Source organism: Phaenicophaeus curvirostris, chromosome 2 (assembly GCF_032191515.1).
Source record: "Phaenicophaeus curvirostris isolate KB17595 chromosome 2, BPBGC_Pcur_1.0, whole genome shotgun sequence".
NCBI classification, from domain to species: Eukaryota; Metazoa; Chordata; class Aves; order Cuculiformes; family Cuculidae; genus Phaenicophaeus; species Phaenicophaeus curvirostris.
In genome coordinates, this window is record NC_091393.1 from 106,491,840 (window position 1) to 106,511,424 (window position 19,585).

The 19,585-nt window shown below is 52.3% G+C and overlaps 2 protein-coding genes across 2 annotated transcripts in view; one reads left to right on the forward strand and one right to left on the reverse strand.

Annotated features, from left to right (window-relative positions):
• The window catches only part of LOC138717754 (uncharacterized), a 36,969-nt gene extending 19,954 nt beyond the window's left edge, over positions 1 to 17,015 (reverse strand). The window contains exons 1-7 of the mRNA XM_069851534.1: positions 16,937 to 17,015; positions 8,616 to 8,851; positions 6,122 to 6,298; positions 3,487 to 3,602; positions 1,796 to 1,867; positions 964 to 1,177; positions 613 to 699 (exon numbers count right to left, since the gene is read on the reverse strand). Coding sequence (XP_069707635.1) covers positions 613 to 699; positions 964 to 1,177; positions 1,796 to 1,867; positions 3,487 to 3,602; positions 6,122 to 6,298; positions 8,616 to 8,769 — 820 coding nt within the window. The 5' untranslated portion in view covers positions 8,770 to 8,851; positions 16,937 to 17,015. The remainder of the gene's footprint in view (positions 1 to 612; positions 700 to 963; positions 1,178 to 1,795; positions 1,868 to 3,486; positions 3,603 to 6,121; positions 6,299 to 8,615; positions 8,852 to 16,936) is intronic.
• A 234-nt stretch (positions 17,016 to 17,249) lies between these two features.
• Positions 17,250 to 19,547, forward strand: MEA1 (male-enhanced antigen 1). Its single transcript, XM_069850311.1, has 3 exons — positions 17,250 to 17,510; positions 17,584 to 17,698; positions 18,771 to 19,547. Exons 1-3 carry the CDS (start codon positions 17,295 to 17,297, stop codon positions 18,932 to 18,934), a joined length of 495 nt encoding a protein of 164 aa, XP_069706412.1. The 5' UTR covers positions 17,250 to 17,294; the 3' UTR covers positions 18,935 to 19,547.
• Positions 19,548 to 19,585: the final 38 nt, after the last annotated feature.

A 19,585-nucleotide genomic window follows, 5' to 3' on the forward strand; every position in this document is an offset into this window, starting at 1 on the left:
ATTTTTAATATCTTAAGACCATCAGACAGGCAGAAGACTCACACAGGATGGGTCTCTATAATGATGATCTTCTGTAATTGTAGTGGTAGGGGATTAAGGTTTGTTCAGCTGCATGGTTAGATAATAGTGTGATTTATTAGCATGACTTCTGGATGGGGAGCTGGACCCTTAATTAAATTAAGAAAATTCCAAGCCAGCAGTTTAGAAATACTGCCAATAATTGGGAGGAGATCAGGAGGAGTCAACTGATGGGTGAACTTGGCAGGTAATTTTTAGAGTGATGACCACCAGGAATCCCTAAAGATCCCCCGGAGCATGCGCAGAAGGTGCAAGGAATGACTTGGCATTTGTTACAATTACATGTAAATATGGGATTACCTGTTTGATGAATAATGTATGACTTTGTGTAACTTTGTGTATAAATGAAGGTGACAAACCCCTCAAGATGTGCTTTGGTTTGAGGGAAAAGCTCCAAGCACCCGGGATTTGCGCAAACCTAATGTCTCTCTGTGATGCAGTTATTGGCTTATTGCATACCAGGTAACGGACCCGTATGTTGGACAACACGAGCACTTGAGCACTATCACTACAACAGGTTAAAAGCATAAATACCTGGATTGAATTTCCAGAGGTCGTGGAAGTGTCTGTTCAGGCGTGCATTGTAGCCACCAAACACATAGAGTTCCCCGTTGTAGCTGACTGTGGGGAGCAAGCAGAGGCATCAGTGTGCGCCCAGGGCAGAGCCCTACAGCTCCCTGTCCCGATGTCAAACACACAGCAACGCGGTGCCGATTATCCACCTTCGCTCACACCACCTTTGCGTGCAAGGCTTTCTGGTGGGCAGGAGCTTTCCACAGAAGCGAGGATTCATGCAACCCTTGCTAAGCCACATCTCCACCCAGCAGAGCAGCCACCCCCGCCAGGGCAGGCAGACCTTTCCTCTCTCGGCAGACCCACACTCACATGCCGAATGGCTCCGCCGGCCTTCAGGCAGCACCGGAGTTGGAGGAGAGTCCAACCAGGAGTTTGTTTCTGTATCAAATACTTTAATGCGGTTACAGTAGATCTCATTGTTGGAATGAAATGGCCCAAAACGATCAGCTCTGCCACCAAACACGTACATCTTCGTTCCGATAATGGTAGCTGAATGGAAGTCTCTCCAACGAGCCGGTGTACCCTGCAGGGACAGAGAAAACAGAACAAGAGAAGGAATGCAGATTACAGACAACACATCTCGATGGGGAAGCAGGGAGGACTGCCTTCTCCTGCAGAACTTCCTCTCCTGCAGATCCTGTCCCTGTGAGGCTGAGAGAGTTGGGGTTGTTCACCCTGAAGAAGAGAAGGCTCTGGGAAGACCTCATAAAAGCCTACCAGTACTGAAAGGGGCTACAGGAAAGCTGGGGAGAGGGCTTTTCATCAGGGAACGCAGGGATAGGATGATGGTGAATGGTTTTAAGGTGAAAGAGGGCAGATTTAGATGAGATCCTAGTTAAAAATGTTTTCCCATGAGAGTAATGAGGGACTGGCACAGGTCACGGATGCCCTGTCCCTGGAGGTGTTCAAGGCCAAGCTGGATAAGACTTTGAGCAGCTTGACCCAGTGGGAGGTGTCCCTGCCCATCGCACGGGGGTGGGAACTGGATGATGTTTAAAGTTCCTTCCAACCCAAACCAGTCTATGATTCCATGATCCCAGCTGCAACAGACAGAGGCTGTGAGACACGTAAGGGCAGCTGTCCCAGAGAACAGCAGGTACGAGACTTCTTCCACACACCAGAGTGAAAAGCAGGCACTGACCTTGGCAGAGATCAAAGTCCACATCATGTTTGTGGTGTCCAGTTTATGGATATCGTTGGAAAAGCAGTCAGCCTGGAAGACAGCAGGGCAGCCTGGTCACAAAGAGACTGAGAAGCCTGGTCACATATGGCTCCAGAACGGACCTACAGACCTGGAGCATCCCTTTGGAGCCAGGACTTCCTAAAAGACATGGTGCTTGCTCCAAAATGTTCGTGTAGACAGAATATTTATCACTTAGGAGGAAGGCAAAGCCTATTTCTCCTCGAAGTTGTCCTTTGTCGGCCTGCAGCTTTCTCCTTTCTCCGGCCCCTGTTCCTGCCCCCCACCAGCCCTGCATGCAACATGTACATTCACAGCAGAACTCTGCCTCTGCCCCACGTAGCAGCAGAAGAAAGTGGCAGTAACGGGACAGCCAAGCTGGCTCTGCTAAGGCCACCTGATGAGAGGCAGAAGCTGAGATTACTTCCAGGAAGCTAAACATCCAGAAGCAAATACACTTGGGGCCCTGAGGGTCCCACAAAACTCTGCATCCAGCTGCCTGGAGGAGCTTGCGTTCACAGGAACAGCACAGACTCCAGCTCCTCCGGGCAGGGGAGACAGCAGCAAGACAGCTACAGGCTTGTTTGGCTTTGGTTCAAAAGCCACGTTTCAACTGCTCCGGCTGCTGTAATCAAGATCATGGCTTTGGCATGCTATTGTCCTTAGGAGAGGAGGAATAACCCAGGCAGTGCCGTAACAGAGCCCCAAATAAACACAAGTGACTTTGCACTGCTTTTCTGGAGCCTGGTGATAGGCTGGAATGCTATTTACCCACTTCTTAATATCAGAGCACAGGGATTTGCTCAGAGGAGCATTAAGCACGTTGACACTGTGCAGGATGGCCTTCAGCTCAAGGTATTCCAAGTGGGAAAGCAAGCAAGCGTGTGCTGGAGGGGATGAGCAAGATGTGGGAGCAGGTACAGAATATAGGGAACATGCACCAGATAAGGACAAAACCTCACAGCAACACTACAGACATTAGGAAGTGATTTTTCTGTCTCATTTCTCAGCCACATTAAAATAAATGTAGAGCAATATATACTTACTTAAAAAATTATGTATTTATCTACCTAAATTTGGCTGAGAAATGAGACAGAAAAAAAATCTCTATATAAAAATATTTATATCTTTAGCTCTCTATATCTCTATGTTTTGGGAAAATAAAAAATAAAAATCCAAGTAACAAGCAATAGGATGAGAGGAAATGGCCTCAAGGGAGGTTTAGACTGGAAATCAGGAAATATTTCTCTACTGGAAGAGTGGTGAAGCATTGGTAGACACTGCCCAGGGAAGTGGTGGAGTCTCCATCCCTGGAGGGGTTCAAAAAGCATGCGGATGTGGCACTTCAGGACATGGTTTACTAGGCACGGTGGTGTTGGGCTGACGGTTGCACTGGATGAGCTTAGAGGTCTTTTCCAACCTTAATGACTCCGTGATTCTATGACCAATATTTTAGGCCTACTTTCCCAACCATCTTCTCCACAAAACCATAAGCATAAATGGGTAATTAAAGCCTTAACTTTGCTCAGTTATAAAATGAAAGTGCCTGTGGATACAAATATGTCCCTGTATCCCACCTCTACCAACACCCTGGGGTAAGAACACCCTCTTTCCCAAGGGCTCGCCAAACAACAGCTACAGAGAGTACTCACCAGCTGTTCGTAGCCTCCAAAGATGAACATGCTCTTTGCCAAGACACAAGCCGAGTGCCCATCTCTGGCTCCTGGGACCATTCCAGACACCTTTGGTGTGAACCACTTGTGCGTGTCTGAAACAAAACAGGAATCAAGAAAATGCAGTAGGTGTTGGGATGAGAAAGCTCTTAACTTCTAAAACAGAAATCCTTCTGTCTCTCACACACAGCACCTGCTTCTCCAGAGGGGCTGCAGGCTTCTCCCTGAGCCTCCACAGAGCAGAGTTCTTGGCTTCTGGGCACAGCCGCTGCCTCTGCCCAATCCAACAAACAGCTCACGTTTTAGTTGTGAGTAGCATAGTGCTGCTTGAGCAATGGTACTTGTGTTGAATCTCCTGCAAAGCCTCCTTATGAGTCACTTATCAGCTCCGCATTTACAGTTTCAATTACAATGAAGGGATGGTGCTAAGTGGCTGCTCACCATGTGGAGATGCCAACTAATTGACTGAGGAAAAAGAGTGCTCTCAAATCCAGGCAGAAGTCACTTAACCCAAGCTCTCCATGTCAACAGAGCTCCTCTGCACACACTGGACACCTCTGCAGAGCTACTCTCCCTATCTTATCTGCTCCTCTTGTTACATTCTCAACCCTTTTTCACAGGGAGCCTTCCTTACTCTCCACCTCTCACAGTTCCCTTTGCACTGCACCCCAGCCCACACGCTCCAGGAACTGGCTTGATTTAGAGGAGGACCTTAAACCCAGCCAGAGCTGTTCTCCATGCCAGGGCAACATGGAGCCACGCCAGCAACTCCCTGCCAAGCACAGGCACCTGTCCCAAGAGCCTGGAGAGACACAGATAAGCTTCCAGGCAGCAGGAGACATTCCCCCACCCCACCTAACTGCCATGAGCTGCCAAGAGCAGTGCTTATTTCAGGAAGCGGTAACGTATGAGCTAAAGCAACATTCTTCACAAAGATAACTCCTCTGAGCTTGGCCTGCAGCCACAGCTATCAACCTCCAGCTGGAACCACACAAAGGGTCCTGCAAGGTCAACAGAACCCCCGGGCAGCCTCTAGGGAGAAAGCCACAGTGGCTATCGGGTTCCTTTCCTTCACAGGGCTGCTTCCAAGCCCAGTCACATGGTAGCAGCAAGAGCTCACCCAAGCACAACACATCAAATGAGAGATGGACAAGACCTCGGACTTGTGATCTGCTTAGCACCCCAGGGGACAAAATTGCTTCAGTGAGGATTTTATCTCAGCACAAGGACATGGAGCTGTTGGAATGGGTCCAGAAGAGGCCAGAAAGGTGATCCAAGGGTTGGAGCATGTCCCATATGAGGACCGGCTGAGATAGTTGGGCTTATTCAACCTAGAGAAAAGAAGGCTTGGGGGAGACCTTATAGCAACCTTTCAGTACTGAAAGGGCGCTACAGGAAAGCTGGGGAGGGGCTCTTTATCAGGGAGTGCAGGGATAGTACAAGGGGGACTGGTTTTAAGCTGAAAGAGGAGAGATTCAGATGACTGATCTTAAGAAGCGTTTTGCTGTGAGAGGTTGCCCAGTGAGGTGGTGGAGGGCCCCATCCCTGGAAACATTCAAGGCCAGGTTGGATGGGGCTCTGAGAAACCTGATAGAGTATAAGATAACCCTGCCCCTGCAGGGGGATTGGACTGGATGACCTGTAAGGGTCCTTTCCAACCCAAACTGTTCTATGATTCTATCCGGCCTGATGTTTCTCCTCCAGTGGAACTCACTGCAGACACGGGACTGCAACTGCCAGCCTCACTTCCCGGGACTGGCAGGGGACAGGCACAGCGCGTACAGACAGCTGCAGAGGGGTCACATCAGGGTGAGCTCTGGCCTTTCCTCTAATTTTCACTTGATGCTAAAGTGCTGGATTTGGCAGGGTGGCAAGGTGGCTCCCACTACAAGGCCTCTGCGTAGGCAGAGGTTTACTGGTGGCTTCCCAGCTGCATGTGTCGTGGAAAGGAGAAACCCTGTGCCTAGAGAGCAGCTCCAAGCTGTGAGATACTTCCCAGTGAAGAAGGGAACCCATAAGCAAGCACTGAAGCAAGCAGTTTCCTTGCAAGTCCAGCAACTGCAGAGAAGCCAACCAAAAGGCTCTAAGCCTTCATCTTTCAGGTTTATCTAACTTGACTTATGCCTTCCTATATTTTTCCACCCTGTCCCTGACTACTACTGTGTTTTATTCCTGACTATCTTTTATGCTTTTAGAATGACCAACCACCCATGAGAGGGACCACAATCCTCAAGAGCTCTAGCCACTCCTCACTGCAACCTTCGGCCACAGTTAAGGCAAAACACATCACACAGAGAGGAGGCTTCAATAGCTACTGTCAGAGAGAGAATACAACACTGACAGAAAAACTAAAACCAGTTTGACTGTCAGACAAGCTCAGTAATCTCTGTTCAAAGGCTTTCACAGAGAGTCAAGTGTGCAGACTCACTGGCCACCCTGCTCCCTTTCTAAACCAGCTGAAACAGCCAGCAACACCAGTTCCCCATTTGCACCATTTCCTCCAGGCTGTCACTTTGTAGAGAGACGGAGGGCAGGAAAACAAGCTGGGGAGCAGTGTAGTGGGGCAGAGACAAGGTCTCATCAAGAGCAGGAAGAGTGAGAAGCTGGAACTTACTGACATCGAAGGCATAGAGCACATTGCAGGCTCCCTCGGTGTCATTGCGACCACCCCATATGTAGACGATGTCATCGATGAGCACTGCGGAGTGCCCGTACCTCATGTAGGGCACCTCTCTCACGTGGTCTCCGCTGTTTGTCCACACTGGAGGCAGCTTGATCCAACGCAAAGACACTGAAAGCACAAGTTTGAGCTCATGTCAAATGCTAAGCCTGCTACCCATGCTCACAGGCCAGAACTCACCCTGCACAACACTTTTTTCCCCTGTGAGAAGGTGCAGGAGCAGCCTAGTGAGCAAGAAAAGCTGTGTCTGACCCCAAGTATTAGTTAGTTAAGAAACACGGAAGCAGTTTTCCATAGCCTCCTGTCACAGGTGAGACTGGAGGAAGCACTGGAGGCCCAGAAGATTCTGGACAGAAACAGGCTTGGTTCTGCATCAACTGCACTGAAGAGGTTTCCACTCTGGCTCATCCCAGACTGTGAGTGAAGGTACAGCGTGCACGCACACACACACACTAGGGAAAGGAAAGGGAAGGGAAACGCAGAGGTAATAATCAATGCAGACACTGCTTCAGGCCAGTGACACTTTTGAAGGGATTCAAAGCTGGAAGACTGGGCATTCACTGCTCCAGCACCCAGGGGAACACACCTGGAGGCATCGTTTGGACCTGCAGCAGCATAGCTTGAGAAAAGCAAAGCAGCAGCTTTGTATGAACAAGGTTTGTTTGCCTCTTTTTTTAAGCTTTAGATGAGACAGTGAGCTGTCTGTCTCTTTCACCTCCACCCATATCCAGGTTCTCCTTCTAACCCTGCATTACTAACACAGTTCCTTGTCATTACAGGTCTCTTTTCTGGCAGCCTGGGCGTCACGTTTGGCTGCAGGCAGAGCAGCCAACAGGTATTACAGGGTTTAATGACAGTGCAAGGGTTACAGCGTGTGCCACATGGCCATGCTGTAACAGCACCCAGTAACCTTTCCTCTACCACACACACAGCCTTCTGGTTTCAACACAGAGGGAGCACAAAACAGCAGAAAACGGCCTGCACTTCTCTTAAAATACCAGCATAGGGAAAGGGTCAGGCATCTTAGAAGGTGAGCATCTACCTCAGAAGGAAGAATAGCCAATGCTAAAATCAAGCTAGATGGGATGTTTCCTACCTAAAATACCATCTTCCTCTTTGTAAGACTGAAAGAGATTGTTCAAAATCTGGCTTCCCAAATCCTTGCTCAGTTCCAGTGCCAAGCTCCAGTGCTAGAGCCAGCATCACCTCGCAGGCGGTGGCTGCAGCATCATGTTGCTTCAATATTTGGTCAGGGTAAGAAGGGAAGACAATGCAAGAATGATCCTTTGAGCACAGTAATTATGCTTCCACCATGAGAGCCGTGCTCTACAGGCACATTTTACAAACTACAATGTTGGACTGCCTTGAGTGTGAAGACCCAGTCTCTCTGGATAGAGGTGAAGGTCTTTGTTCACGAGCTCCTAAGCTGTGGTCCCCTCTGTGCTATGAGCAGGTCACCCTGGCAGCCCTGGGTAACCAACACCTTTATCCACTGCTGCACAAGTCTGTCTTCTCTGCAGTCAGATCCAGACAAGTGAATTCAGTGAGTCTTATAGACAAACTCATTTTATCTACAAGCCACATGTGGGTTAGGAGCGCTCGGCATGCTGTCCAGGCTGCAAAACTGGGCACTGGCTCTCTGCTCTCTCTGTTCAGCTGGACACATCCAAGCACCTGCGCAGTTTCCCAGCCTCCTGCCTAATTACAGAGAAACACTTCATGGACCAGCTCAGGAACCTCTCCAGTTCAAAGAGTGCCAGATGAAGAAATACATCCTCTCCCAGCACAGTCATGGTTGCAACTCAGCCTCCTGACAGATACCAGCTACCCTATGCAAATGGTTCCAGCTCTAGATGCTTTTCCAAGCAGTGTTGGGAATCTGAGTGAAAGACCTCCATCCTAGCCACATGCCCCTGCTGACTCCATGGCGCTGGCAGCGGTTGCCAGCTGCTGCCACAGGGAAACAGCTCAGGAGTCTACCCATGCAGATGTAACTGAGCACACTGGCTCCTACTCTAGCCCTTCCACATGATCATGGTCGTGCTGCAGACTGGAGAGGGAACCTGAGCCTCTTTGCACCTTGTTGAGGTAGCGTCCACAGAGAACAGGGACAAGACAACCCACTGGCTATGCGGTAACTCCTAGCAAGTCCTTACACTCACAGTCTGCTAACTACATCCCCTCTGTGCACTGTCCTGAAGCTCTAAACACAGGGCTGCATGAAGGATGAGGCTTCCATCTACACTGACATGAGGTTTAGAGACACGGCTTGGTGGTGGACTTAGCAGTGTGAGGTTAAGGGTTGGACTCAGTGATCTTAAAGGCCTTTTCCAACCTAAGTGATTCTACTGTTAAGTAGCAGTGGGCAAGGAAACCAACAGCTGAGCCCAGCAAGTCACTCCTTCGTGCACCACGCGGATACATTTACCTGCATTAAAAACATGGACGTCAATCTGCCGCAGAGTCTCATAGTCTTCTCCGGAACAATATCCACCGAAGGAATAGACCTTGTGCCCGACGGCCACGGCCGCGTGGTTTACCCTCCGCGGGCCACCTTCCAAGTGCACTGCCCACCGTAGCATTCCTCCCCGCAAGGCCAGCAGTCTTCAGGGTCCCCAGCGCTGCAGCCGCATGCTTCCTGGGCCACCAAGACGTCGCCTGGCTCTGGAACAGAGGCAGAATGCTGAAATAACATGATCCGACTCCCAGGTCTTCCATGAATGGCAAATAAAAGGTGACACTGCTGTATCCTCGCTCATCTGCTTCCCAACTGGAGACAGTTTTACTCTCCCCTTGGGAAGGAGACACAAGGCATCTACTGTAGTCTGAGTAAGGTTAGGAAGAGCAGACAGATGCTCTGGGATACAAAGAGAACCTCAGGGTGGCTGCAAGGCAGCCCAAGCCAAGTGGCTTTGGCGAAGGCAGCTGAGTGCCACATGCCCATCCGTGCTCCAGTCACACACACATCATGTATGTGCTGGAACAGTTTGTCTGCATGAATGAAAACACACATCGACAGCCAGTTTTGAAGGTGAAAAGAACAAAGCCAGAGGGAAGAGAGCGCGCTCTTTGGATCCATCGTGAGAAACAGCAGAGGGAACTGTTTAAAAGCATCCTCAAATTCCCTAAGAACCACCCCCACGTAAAGCAACCGGCTCCTCAATACAGGGGTGGGCTACAACACCAGCATTCAGACTCCTTGATTGACCACTAGGGTCCAGCTCAATTAAACAGGAGAACAAAAACACGTTTGTCTGGGGAGAAAGCTTTTTAATAATGACAGGAATCAGGGTTTTCTCTCCTGCAGCAATGCCAGGCATAACAGAAAATTTGTAACACCTCATCACAGTTAAGAAACTGATGTTCTTCACACGTCAAACAGATGGCTCAGATCAGCTCTTAGAGAAGTAACCACCACTGACTTTTGCAGAGATTCTCCTTTGGAGCTAAAGATCTAGAGCAAAGTCTAGCCTGGGCGCTTCTGAAAAAGCAGATCTGTTCAATTCTTTAACAGCTCTCCCCAGCTGAAAGAAGTCGTTAGAGGAGACATCAGTGTTTCAGACAACCTAAAGAATATTTTCTTTCTTATTGCTTGGTGCCAGCTTCTCTCTCGGAAGACAGTCTGTGCACTCCCACCCCACAACCGGTTTTAGCATTCGCAGAACACAAATTTGTGGAGGACTAAAATTCCTACACATTTGCTCTATCCTTTTTCTCCCTGGGAAGCAGTGAGTTTTCACAAGGAGAACTTCCCTCCTGGTTAAAGTTTCTAAAGGAGCTTGGGAGCAGCCAGAGGGGTCAGCGCTGTGACATGCTGCTCTGCTCCAGTTGGCCTCCCTGGCCCTTCAGCCAAGCAGAACCACTGTTCACAACCAGGCATCTGTATGGCACGGCAGCATCTGGATGCAGCATGCTCCCGTTTTATCCCCACCTGGGGAAAAAGTAAGAGATGCCACCCAGCTCCTGGTCCCTCCTGCAAAACCACTTCTTCCTGTGGTGACAGCGAAGACCTACGCTGCCAGTGATGCAGTGAGTCACATCAAGCTTTTCTCCAGCTGAGCTGCCCCAGAAGGGCTCAGGAACAGCCCCCTCTGCCTCAGGCCATGCTTCACTCTATATCTGGGATCACCCCAAAGTCAGATCTGGCAGGTTTGGGGCTTGCTTTTTAAATTACTACACATTTTTTGAAGTCAGGCAGCAGCTCTTGTGTAAGTCCTTTGCAAAGCCACAGAACAGATGAGTTTCCATGGAGACTAAAGTCACCTTTCAGGTTATTTTCACATATCTAAATTTGTTTCCTGTCTCAGTCGTGAGTTATCACTGAAAAACCTAACCAGTATTTTCCTCAATATCACTTCTTGGTTAACCAACTCCATAAAAGGCTCCTCAAGGAGCTTAACCGGACTTTATTACCAGCACCAACACTTTCAACACTCTTCAGACTGACCCCAATCCTGGAAGAGGATAAATCTTACTTCCAAATTCTCCACTTGGTTCCTGTTGGGGTAGAGGAGCACAGCAGCCTGGTGTGACGGGCAGGCACTGTACGACGCCGCTTCCCTGTTTTTGCTAGGAAGGCTGGGAAAACTCTTCTTCACCCTTGGGAGTTCACTTGAGCGTGCTCCTTCCAGAGCAGGATGCTCGTCCTGTCACTGGCTACTCTGCCTGGACACTTTCATTATAAGCATTAGTCATAGCGACACAGGAAATGACGGCTGCACATCCTAAGAAGTTAATCCAGTCAACTGAGAGGCAGCAGCCCAAGGCTCGGCTGGGTAGCTGCAGGAACCTATGCTGATGCTGTAGCAATGATGTTGCAATGGTGCTTCCTACAATTACAACTCCTGGGGAAGGTGTTGCCAGCAGTCAGCCCCTCCCAGGAGGCAGGCGGTTGCACGCAGGCCCAGGGCAGTGGCTGGGTGACGCGGTTGAAGCTGGCTGGGGACACGGATACTTCTTTGGAGCAAACACAGAGCTTGGCCATCCTGGCCTCTGAGTGCCACTGCTCAGGCCCAGCCACGCAAGAAAGAGACACTCATTCACTCCATGAAAAGAAAACAACCAGAAGTGTGAAGCAATCCTTACAGGATCATATATTAAAAAGCAAACATGGGATTTAACCAACTGCTGAGGTTTTCCAAACGTGAGTCTCTTCTCCACACTGTAATGAAAACGCCCAACCAGATCTGTCTTCCTCTTACACCTCTGGCCACAACCCTATCCTAAAGAATATCTTCCTGCCTTCACCAAGCACTTGTTCTCTCCTTTGAGGCTACATGCAAGCCCACCACGCTCTTCTCCCTGTGTAGCCCCATCTTCCAAGGGCCTCACACTGCTCCCCAGGCTCCAGCCTTTCTCCTCTACCACCTTCTTTTGAAACCATTTTGTTACAGCCGTTTTCTGTCCCAAAGTCAGTTTTCCTCCTGCAATCCCCTCTCCGCACTGCCTGCAAATATGAATTAAACACATTTCTTGAGGAAAAGTTAATTTCTGTCCTACAATGAAGCTCACTGTGCAGTCTCATTTAGGGACAGTTAGTGACATTCATTGTGGGTCAGAGGAAGGGCTTTCACATCACAGCACAATTAAGGTTGAATCATTCATATGAGAGAAGTTACCACTAGTGCCAAAAGCCAGCAGGGGAAGATTGTCCTCTCCATGGATTTGTGCAGATGTTGAGCTAAGTATGTCCCCTTCCTGGTTCCTGTGGAGCCAACCCCTCTTCTTCCCAGAGCTGCACCTCTTTTGGAGCAGCCTTTGCAGTTCATCTGGGCCCACAGCAGAAGCTGTTGAAGATGTGAGGAATCTCCTTTGACCTATGCAGCATGTCCAACTGGAACCATGCCCAGGACCCCTGGAGCTGTGAGCTTATCCTTACACGGAGACCAAAAACCTCCATTAAAACAAGTGCAAGTTTCTCATACAGTGAGAGAAGAGATTTTCTAGATGAAACAAATCAAAAGAAACTGCTCTCTTAGCTTGGAAAAAGCTTGCTCACCTTGCATAGGGAAGCTCCAGCTGTGTCTCTTCTCCAGTCTCAGCTGGGAGAAGCAACACACTGAGCAACCTGATCACGCATACGCATGCACTCAGGGGCCACAGAATCATTAAGGTTGAAAAAGACCTCTAAGTTCATCCAATCCAACTGCCAGCCCAGCACCATCATGCCTCCTAAACCATGTCCTGAAGCACCACATCTACATATTTTTAAACACCTGCAGAGATGGAGACTCCACCACCCCTCAGGCTAGCCTCATCCAATGCTTCATCATTCCTTCAGTAAAGAATTTTTTCCTAATATCCAATCTAAACCTCACGTAGCGCAATGTGAGACTGCTTCCTCTCATCCTATTACTTGTTACTAGGGAGAAGGGACCAACATCCACCTCACTACAGCTCCCTTTCAGGCAGTTGCAGTGTGATGAGCTCTCCCTCTCAGCCTCCTCTTCTTCAGGCTAAAAATTCCCAGTTCCCTCAGACAATCCCAGAACCCCTAGGCTCCAGACCCTTCCCCAGTTCCATTCCCCTCCTCTGGACACGCTCCAGCCCCTCAAGGTCCTTCTTGTAGGAGGGGCCCAAAACTGAACCCAAGGTTCAAGGGGCAGCCTCACCAGCGCTAAGCACAGGGGGCTGATCCCTTCCCTACTCCTGCTGGCCACACCATTTCTAATAGGAGCCAGGATGCTGTTGGCCTTCTTGGCCACCTGGGCACACTGCTGATTCATGTTCAGCCACTGTCAACCAACACCCCCAGGTCCTTTTCCACTGGGCATCTTTCCAGCCCCTCTTCCCAAAGCCTGGAGCGCTGCATGGGGTTGTTGTGTCCCAAGCACAGGACCCAGCACTTGGCCTTGTTGGTTCTCATCCAGTTGGCCTCAGCCAGCCATCCCTCTGCAGAGCCTTCCTGCCCTCGAGCAGATCAACACTCCCGCCCATCTGCAGACTGACCGAGGTTGCACTCAACCTCCTCATCCAGATAATTGATAAAGATATTAAACAACACTGGCCACAGTATTGAGCCCCGGGGGACACCGCTTGTGACTGGCCACCAGCAGGATTTAGCCCTATTCACCACCCAGCCAGTTTTTTACCCAACAAAGCCTTTGCCTGTCCCAGCCATGGGCCGCCAGCTTCATTAAGTGTCAGGAATAAGAATATTTCTAAAAATCAGGTTATACTTCACCTCCTGTTGAAGCACCCAATGCTGGAAAACAGGTGAGCACAGCAATGAGTTGCTCCTGTGGCACTAAGAACAGATTAAGACGTGTTCCAAACAACCTGCTGCGGTCCCACAGAAACACCCAGAGCCCTTTACCAACTGCACACAGCACCACAAGCCCAGGCGCACACTTCCAGAGTACACAGTGCAACCACTACTGTGGGGTGACTGCGACTGGCTGTCGCTGCAGCCAGGCATGACACTCGACCGCGAGTGGAAGCTCACGAGTCCCTTAGCAGAGCAATCGCTAGGGATGGCCTTCAATGCCTCCCTTGTTCTTCGTCAGCACTGGCATCCCACAAAGGCATCACAACAATCCACCTGGGGTTAAGCTAAGCAAGGGAACAACCAGGCTGTAAGTCAGCTCTTGTGTTCATCGAATACAGCACCTCCAGATAATGCTCTCAAATCTCTGGCTGTGTCTGAGGATGCACACAAAGCCTGAAACAATCCTCATCCTACCGGCCCCTGCTGACACCTAAAGAGTCTGCCAGCACAGCACACAGCCATCTGGGATCACCAGGAAAATAATTCAGTGAGTCCTCACCGTCACCTTCCAAACCTGTTGTGGCCACTCAAGCAAAGTAGCATAGCTAGGGAAAAAAAACAACCCACAGAGCAATGTTTTTTACAGTCAGGTTTTTCACTTGTTTGTTCTATTTGCTTTAGACTTTCTATTTTCAATCCCTACAATTGACTGTGAAAGCATTTCATAGAACGCTTTTGTTTGGAAAAGACATTTAAGATCATTGAATCCAACCATCGATCCAGCCCTGCTAAGTTTGTCACTAGACCATGTACAACATGGTACAACACCCACTACTCATATTTTAGACACTTCCAGGGATGGTGACTCAACCACTTCCCTGGGCAGCTTGTGCCAATGCTTGACAATTCTTTCCGTGAAGAAATTTTTCCTAATATCCAACCTAAACCTCCTCTTGTGCATCCTGAGGCCATTTCCTCTCATTGTATCAGTTGTTACTTGGGAGAAGAGACCAACACCACCCCACTACAACCTCCTTTCAGGGAGCTGTAGAGAGCGATGAGGTCTCCCCTCAGCCTCCTCTTCTCCAGCCTAAACAACACCAGCTCCCATAGCCACTTCACATAACCCCTGTTCTCCAGACCCTTCCCCAGCTCCATTTCCCTTCTCTGGACACGTTCCAGCCCCTCAATGCCCTTCTTGTACCGAGGGGCCCAAAACTGAACACAGGATCTGGGGATCTTTTGAGACAGAAAACAACTGACCATCTCTGAGTGCAGCAGCCAAGTGCTAATCTTCAAACAAACTCATATCTCCTTGGATGCACTTCTGTGCACAAAGTTCCCTCGGCTGCTTCATCTCTCTGCATACACAGAAAGGAACCTAGAGTGATTTCTGGAAGCTGCTCAGATAAGCCTTGCTGCACTCAATTCCCACAGCAAGGGGGAGAAACCCAGTAGAAAGCAGCCTGGATTTTCCAGAGCTTGCTCTGTCCCCCCCTAGAATCACAGCACCACCCCAAGCAGAGCAGCCTGCTGCCCCTGCAAAATCGCTCCAGAGACCAAATCCTACCATGTGGCTGCCTCCGTCCCGTCTCCCAAAAGACATCAACCAGCCACAAGGTTTAGTAATACTTAAAATAGCCCAGCCAGCTCACGGCAGTTCATATAGACAGTTCTATTTCAAGCACATTCAACATACTGTCAGAGATAGCATGAGAACAACCCGCTTTCTTCGCTCATGCTTGACATTTATGCGATGCTTTGACTATTTATGCTAAGGCAGTGTGAATCTGCAAGCTTGCACATTCAGGAGCTTGGATGCTCGCAATTCCAGCAGCAGTAAAGGAGATGGTGCTAGAACAGCCCCTGAGCTCGTTAAAAGACTGATCTGGAAGCTTGTGTTAGACCCGGGAATCATAGACCACACTGCTTAGGAAGACATTTATTCCCGTGTCCCCGCAAACAGCAGCGCTGCCTCCTTGTTTTTGCCCAAGTACTTTGCACTCTGCTGACTTACCTTTGCGCAAGCCCAGCTAAGATTCTACACATACAAAGCTGTCGATCTCCCCTTCCCCACCTTGTCTCCCAAACTGTACTGCTGCCTCTACCCAGTACTGAAAGGGGCTACAGGAAAGCTGGGGAGGTGCTCTTGATCAAGGAGTGCAGGAATAGGATGAGAGGGAGCAGTTTTAAGCTGAAAGCGAGGAGATTTAGATGAGATCTTAGGAAGAACTGTTTTCCTGTGAGGGTGGTGAGGCATTGGCATAGGTTGCCCAGAGAAGTCGTGGCTGCCCCATCCCTGGAGGTGTTCAAGACCAGGTTGGACAGGGCTTTGAACAACATGATCAAGGGGGAGGTGTCCCTGTCAATGGCAGGAGCGCTGGAACTGGATGGGCTTTGAGATCCCTTCCAACCCAAACCATACTATGATTCTATGATTCTCTACAGAGCGCACTAAAGCCTTGGAAATATTCCTTGACACCCTCTCTCCTGCCAGGAATCTGTACTGGCCTCTGGCTGCTGTCAAGCTGACCAGGCAGGAAGACGTAAGCCCCAGGGAAAGCACAAACAGGCTGGAATTGCGGAAGCTCCCAGGGATGGAGAGAGAAGGCCAGGCGGCAGCTTCACCAACCCAACCTCAGGCAGGGTCCCACCAGCACCAGGGGAGGAGGGGAATAAACAGGGCCGGTTGCCCTCACCCCACCCTCAGGCCTCGCACCTCCAAGGGCTGCCCAGAGCCCTCAGTGTCCTGCCTCAAGCCCCAGCCCCCGCTTGGAGTCAGGAAGGCGGCCGGCCCAGCAGCCCCGAGGGAGGAGGGGGGGCAGCACCAGTTGCCTCACTTCCAAGGGGCCGCAACTGCTGCCTGGTCCCCTCTCAGTCCCTGTTGTCCCCCGCCGGTGCCCCTCCTCTCAATTCCTCCACAACCCCTGACCTCTCAGCCCTGCCCAGCCCCAGCACCTGCTTAGTCCCCAGCTCCCTCAGATCCAAGACCCTCAGTCTCCCCCTCTCAGCTCCCACTCCAGCCCCTGCTCCCGCCGCTCAGCCCCCCAGCCCCTGCTCCCCCCGCTCAGCTCCCCAGCCCTGTCTCTCACTCTCCCTCTCAGCCCTCCAGCCCTCTCTCAGTCCTCCATCTCCTGCTCCCGCCTCAGACCCCATTCCCCCTCAGCCCCTGGCCCCCTCTCAAACCCCACTCCTTCCCCTGCCCCCCCCAGTCCCCCATTCCACCCCAGCCCCTATCCCCCGCTCAGGTCCCCATCCCCTCATGCCCTCTCATCCCCTGCTCTCCCCTCAGCCCCCATCCCCTCAGCCCCTGCTCCCCCTCTCAGCCTCCTCTCTCAGCCCCCCCACCCTCTCATGCCCCTCAGCCCCTGCTCCCCCCCCTCAGCCCCCCCTCCCCTCGGCCCCTGCTCCCCCCTCAGCCCCCCATCCCCTCGCCTCCCCTTCAGCCCTCCCCTCCACGGGTTCCCCGGAGCCGCCCCGCCCGGCCTCAGCCCCAGTCCCTCTCAGCCCCCGGAGCCTTCCCCCTGGCCCCAGCGCGGTACCTGGCGGCGGGCGGGCGGCTCGCAGGAACTCGCAGCGCTGCCCCCGGGCCCGCGGGCGCCCTCCCCGGCCGGGCAGCGCCGGGCGCGCTATGGCGGCGCCTCGACAGCCCGCGGCCGTCGGACTACAACTCCCACAGCGCCCCGCGGCAGCTTCCGGGCGGCCGCCACGGGGCGGGCTCCGACTCCCACAATGCCCCGCGGCTGCATTACTGGACGCGGGACTACAGCTCCCACAATGCCTCGCGGTAGCCTACGGGCGAGGCCCGGCTACAGCGCGGCGCCCGAGGGGCGGAACTACGACCCCCAGAATGCTCGGCGGCCGCTTCCGGCCGGCGGTTCCGGGCGCCGCGCCCGGTGCATGGCGGTGTCGCGCAGGATGGGGCCCGAGCGGGTGTGTCCGGAGGAGCCGGGGCCGCCGGAGGCCCCCGAGGGCGCGGCGGGATGGAGCGGCGACGAGGAGGAAGACGATGAAGAAGAGGAGGAGGAAGAGGAGGAGGAGGAAGGCGGCGGGTACCTGTACCAGCCGCTGAGCCAGGAGCCCGAGGCGGGCGCGGCGCTCCGGGAGCGGCTGCAGGTACCGGGGGTCGGGGCGGGGTCGGCCCCGCGGCGGGGACCGGCCCGACCCCCGCTGCCGCCTCTCCCCGCAGGAGCTGCGGCTGCACCTGCCCGAGCCGCCGGCAGACAGCGAGGAGGAGGAGGAGGTGGCGCGGGAGGAAGGCGCCGCGGCCCAGAGCAGCCGCAGCTCTATCCCCATGGATGCAGGTAACGGCGGCGCCTGGGGCGCAGCAGCCCCGGGCTTGGGGCAGAGGGGCTGGGGAGCGGCCCGGTGGAAAAGGACCTGGAGATGTTGGTGAACAGCGGCTGAACGTGAGCCCGGGGGTGGCCAAGAAGGCCAGCAGCGTCCTGGCTTCTGTCAGCCGTGGTATGGCCAGCAGGAGCAGGGCCGGGATGGTCCCCGCTGTGCTCGGCGCTGGTGAGGCTGCTCCTCCAACTCTGGGTTCGGGTTTGGGTCCCTCACTGCAAGAAGGGCACTGAGCGTGTCCAGAGAAGGGGAAGGGGCTGGAGCACAGGGGCTGTGGGAGCAGCTTGGGCAACTGGGATTGTTCAGCCTGGAGAAGAGGAGGCTGAGGGGAGACCTTGCTCCTGTCTACAGCTTCCTGGAAGGAGGTTGTGGTGAGGTGGGTGCTGGTCTCTTCTCATAGAATCATAGAAACACCAGGTTGGAAAAGACCCACCGGATCATCGAGTCCAACCATTCCCATCAATCACTAAACCATGCCCCTCAGTGCCTCGTCCACCTGTCCCTTAAACACCTCCAGGGAAGGTGACTCAACCACCTCCCTGGGCAGCCTGTTCCAGTGCCCAGTGACCCTTTCCGTGAAAAATTTTTTCCTATTGTCTAGCCTAAACCTCCCCTGACGGAGCTTGAGGCCGAGTAACCAGTGACAGGAGAAGAGGAAATGTCCTCAAGTTGTGCCTGGAGTGGTTTAGACTGGATATTGGGAAAAATTGGTTCACTGCAAAGGTTCTCAGGCACTGGAACAGCTGCCCGAGGAGGGGGTGGTCCCCATCCCTGGAGGGATTTAAAAAAGAGGCAGATGAAGTACTCGGGGATATGGTTTAGTGGTGGACGGGTACGGTTGGACTCTGTAACCATCTCAAAGGTCTTTTTCCACCAAACAATTCAATCATTCTATGATTCCCAGGGATGCAGGTAACAGGGCTCTGGCTGGGCCCTCACAGCCACTGCATCCCCCTGGATGCGGGTAATGGTGGCTCTGGCTGGACCTTCCTGGCTGCATTCCCTGTGGTTTCATGGACTCTCTCTTCCCAGAGCACGTGGAGCTGGTAAAGAGGACGATGGCCAGCGTGAAGCTGCCCACCCTGGGCATCCCTGCCTGGGCCAGCCAGATCTCGGAGGAGCAATGGAAGGACGTGGTGCAGCGCACGCTGCAGGCCCGGCAGAGCCTGGGTGGCCCCAGGCTCGAGCGGAAGTGAGGGCCAAGCTGCAGCATTCCCAGCCCTCTCTCCACCAGGCAGGCACTTGCTGCCTTGGTGTCGGCATCAACTTTCCAATTTCTCCCACTGACATTGTCCAACCCCCCTTCCCACTCTTCTCTCCTGGTTTTGGCCAAGCTGCGGCATTCCCAGTCCTCTGCCGCGCAGGTACCCGCTGCCTCAGAGCCAGGACTTGCCAGCATCAACCTCCCAGTTTCTCTCACTCACATTGTACAATTCTCACTTCCTTCTCTTAGCTCTGGCTGGTGTGTAGGTCACTGTGCTGTCCTTCTGGCTTCCTCTGTCTCCGAGGCTCAGTTTCCACACCAATGTGTGTGTGGAGGAAGGGGGCTTGGCTGGCTTTGCCCACATTCCCCAGGACAACCACTGATGTTGTCCCTGCACTGTCAGTGCTGGAGAAGCCCCTCTCCCCACTAAGGAACTCCCAGGAGCAGGGCTGCATGTTGGAATATCAGAGGTGGAACATAATGTGTCTTTCCAAGAGATCGGTTTTATTTAGTTCTGTACATACAGGGACATCTGTACAAAATCCAACACTTCCATACTATGTAATGCTCTACTGAAAATAAAGTACACCATATGTACATATGAACTGTAAGCAGCTTAATACTTGTGTCCAGGGGGTGAATG